The sequence below is a fragment of the Nothoprocta perdicaria genome, unplaced genomic scaffold, assembly GCF_003342845.1.
Source record: "Nothoprocta perdicaria isolate Ctin4 unplaced genomic scaffold, notPer1 scaffold_26, whole genome shotgun sequence".
Taxonomy (NCBI): domain Eukaryota; kingdom Metazoa; phylum Chordata; class Aves; order Tinamiformes; family Tinamidae; genus Nothoprocta; species Nothoprocta perdicaria.
Genome location: NW_020455488.1, coordinates 1,845,403 through 1,848,803, shown reverse-complemented (window position 1 = coordinate 1,848,803; position 3,401 = coordinate 1,845,403). Strand labels below are relative to the sequence as shown.

At 36.4% G+C, this 3,401-nt stretch overlaps 1 protein-coding gene across 1 annotated transcript in view; it reads right to left on the bottom strand.

Annotated features, from left to right (window-relative positions):
- Positions 1–1,596: 1,596 nt before the first annotated feature.
- The window catches only part of NR2F2 (nuclear receptor subfamily 2 group F member 2), a 10,337-nt gene continuing 8,532 nt past the window's right edge, over positions 1,597–3,401 (bottom strand). The window contains exon 3 of the mRNA XM_026040557.1: positions 1,597–2,161. Within this exon, the coding sequence (XP_025896342.1) occupies positions 1,887–2,161 (275 nt within the window). The 3' untranslated portion in view covers positions 1,597–1,886. The remainder of the gene's footprint in view (positions 2,162–3,401) is intronic.

Sequence of the window (3,401 nt, the reverse complement as noted above, 5' to 3'; positions counted from 1 at the left end):
CGGAGGATTAGAGAAAAAAAATCACACGTACTTAAAGGAAAACTCGTGGCCAACAATTGACCTATATTTACAAGACTGCTATTACCTTGCTTGAATGATCTTGTGCGCGTATGTCAGAAATGTACAAAAGGTTTTCTTTTTTTTTTTTCGCCCCATTCCGATCACAAAATAGATACTGATCTCCAGATTTCTAATACTTTTTTTTTTTCCTTTTCTATTTTTTTTCATAACAATACCTTTCCTATGCAGGCACTTAAGTGTGACAAAAAATAAGGGCCTTTATTTTTTTTTTTTTTTTCCAGAAAATCCATTTTTAATTAACAGGAGGATTAGATGAATGGGGGTTGATGGTTTACCATTTCAGCATAGTACTTCCTAAAACCACAGATAAACCACGAACTTAAGTCCTCCACCCCCATCCCGGAATTAAACAGGTAAATACACTACAATACATCTGCTACAAACTTACTGTGACAAGTAAACAAATCAATCTCCTATGGACTTAAATGACTGCAAACTATAGAGAAGTAATGTGGTTTTCTGAAAGACATTTATGACAGCCAAACAAGTTTCAGATATCAAATAATATTTTAATTTCTGAATACTTTCAATTTTTCTTGGAATATAACACACAAAGACTCGACCAAACAGTTCAGTTATTATAACTTTTACAGTATACAGAAATGTTGCACTTAAAAAAAAACCTTCAGTTTTTTAAACACAAAACTGTAAACTCTAAGATACTGAATCAATCACGTTATCTATAAGTGCCAACAGTGTTATTTTGTCATGCTGATTTCAATGGTATTTTTTTAAAAAGGGAAAATATCAACAATTATTATAATACAAAGGGCTTGCAAATATACAAACAGATAGAGGAGTTTAATAACAATTCATGAAGAACTATGTGGAACCCAATTCAAATTACAAAAGTTCACTTTGCTTGTTTGCTTGTTTTTAAATCAAAACCGTATAGTGTGTCTTGGACACAATTCCTTCTACCTAGAATAAATCCCCACAGTTCATTTTCTGTCTGAAATATCAAAAACCTAGATTTGGGGGTAGTTATATGACACGTGTGGTTCATTCGGGTCTATATAATTATAGCTCTCTCAGCTTCAAGCTAGATTTTGGGTCACCACCTTAAGTGCGCTTCCATCATTGTGTTGTTGAGGGTTTTTTCTCTTTTCCTTTCTTCCTATGATACTCTCGTGGACTCAGTTTTAATTCTTTCAGAACATATATTTTAAGGATACACATTTTTTTTAAAGAAGCCAAGATTATATCAAAAATTATTATAGAACCACAGAATAAACTGGTTTGAAACCAGAAAAATACAAAAAAGAACAGCTATAGGTACATAGACACATAGGACAATTAATAATTTGGAAAAAAAAGACTTTCTTCCATTCTGCTAATTTTCTCCAAATTTCCTTTAAATGCACTTTAAGCGAGATTTTTTWAAAAAGTTTACCCCAAAAAAGGAAAAAAGGAAGAAAAAAGAAAAAAAAGGAAAAAAACACCCTCGTTTCTTTTCTTCTTCCTTCTCCTTTTTCTTTCTTTCTTTCTTTTTTCTTTCTTTTTTGATTTTTTACAAAAAAAAATGATAAGTAGCAATTCTTTTTTCTGAATGACACGGGAGTTTTTAATGCATTCTGTAAAAGTTCATTTGACAGTCTCTCTCTCTCTCTTTTTTTTTTTTAATTCACAGTCCATTAATTTTTTCCTGTCTTCTCTTAGCAAACTTGTAACATCCTTTTACATCCTTTCTTAGCAGAAGGAAATTTAAGAAACAACCAGAACCCAAACGTCATTTGCTTTCCTTTCACTCTCTTTCATCTCCCTTCTCATTTTTTTTTTAATTTTCTTTTTCTCTCTCCAATATTTTATTGAATGGACATATAAGGCCAGTTAAAACTGCTGCCAGACAGTAACATATCCCTGATTAGGGTTTCTATGGGGGTTTTACCTACCAAACGGACGAAAAACAATTGCTCTATGACAGAAGAGGAGACAGTGCGAAGGGAGGGGAGACGTAGTAATAGCTTCCCGAATCGTGTTGGCTGGTTGGGATACTGGCTCCTAACATACTCTTCCAAAGCACACTGTGACTTCTCCTGTAAACTTTCAACATGGGCTACATCAGAGAGACCACAGGCATCTAGAAGAAAGTGTATTAAAAAAAATAAAGAAAAGAAAAAAAAAAGAAAACAATCATCAGATTAAAAAGKTTTTTTTTTAATTTGATTTTTTTTTATTGCTAGAATTGAGTGTAAATGTGCACCATCACCTTGCCCGCCAGAGTTTAGACCAAAAGGGAGAGTGTTTGTGGTTGCGTTTCTCTCTTCTCCTTTAGGATTGAGCACAGCTCCAAGAGTGGAGATTTCTAAGTGCGCTGCGGACCTCGGGGGTTGGCAACGCGGTGCTGTCCAGGCAGAATTTGGTGTATCCATATTTTTAGAGGGGAAAGGCTGGTGGGAGGAGAGAAGGCTTGAGTGGAAGGGGGATAGGAAGCCACTCTATCTCTCCCACTTGGAAATTAAGTGCGGAGAGCCTGCCCATGTGCTGCGAAGGAATACTAACAACAGTGGCAGAAATAAGAATAATAATAATAAAACTGGCCCAGCCAAGGATAATGGCGTCCCGGCTCCAGCAACAGATTCTCCCCCAAAGAAGACAACGGGTTTTTCTTCAGTCTTTGAAACTGATTTAAGTGGCCCTTTAAAACTGATCTTGTCAGTTTAGCCTATTCAGAGGCAGCCATGCAAACTGTGATCTCTCTGTTCATTTGAGCTGTTTCTTTTCCCCCCTCTTTTCTTTTCTCTTTCTTTCTTCCCCCGCTTCACTCCCCCCTCTTTTTTTTTTTTTTTTTTTTTTCCTCTTCTTCTTCTTTTTAAACCTAAAGGTCCTTACAAGAAGAAACTCCCTGATAGGGTTGATAGGGTCTGGACATTTTTTTTTTTTCTGATACGCTAAAATACAATAAGTTCCCTTTAAATCAGAGACGTCTGTGCTGAAAGAGCACAGGTTGTGACCTGACCTCCCTGTGGCTTTCCTAGGCACAGGGCTAACACATGCATATTCTGCGAGTCATTAGAACCCAGATCCCCCCCTTTTAAAAGAGGCAGCAGCAAACATTATATGCATCTATGTGGGTCTGCTTTACATCAGTGGCTCTTATTGGGGTGCTGCAGCAGCTGCATGCATAACCCTATAGAGATATATGCATATATGTGGGTGCATATATATATTTTGCATGTGGCTATCGCCCCTGAATCAGATAGCAAGAAACATTTATCTAGTTGGGAGGCAATTTGCACGCCAGGCCTCACATTTTGAAAAATAGCAATAAATTAAGCGGTTACGACAGGATCGGAGGATTGTTTTCTCAGAAGGCTCCA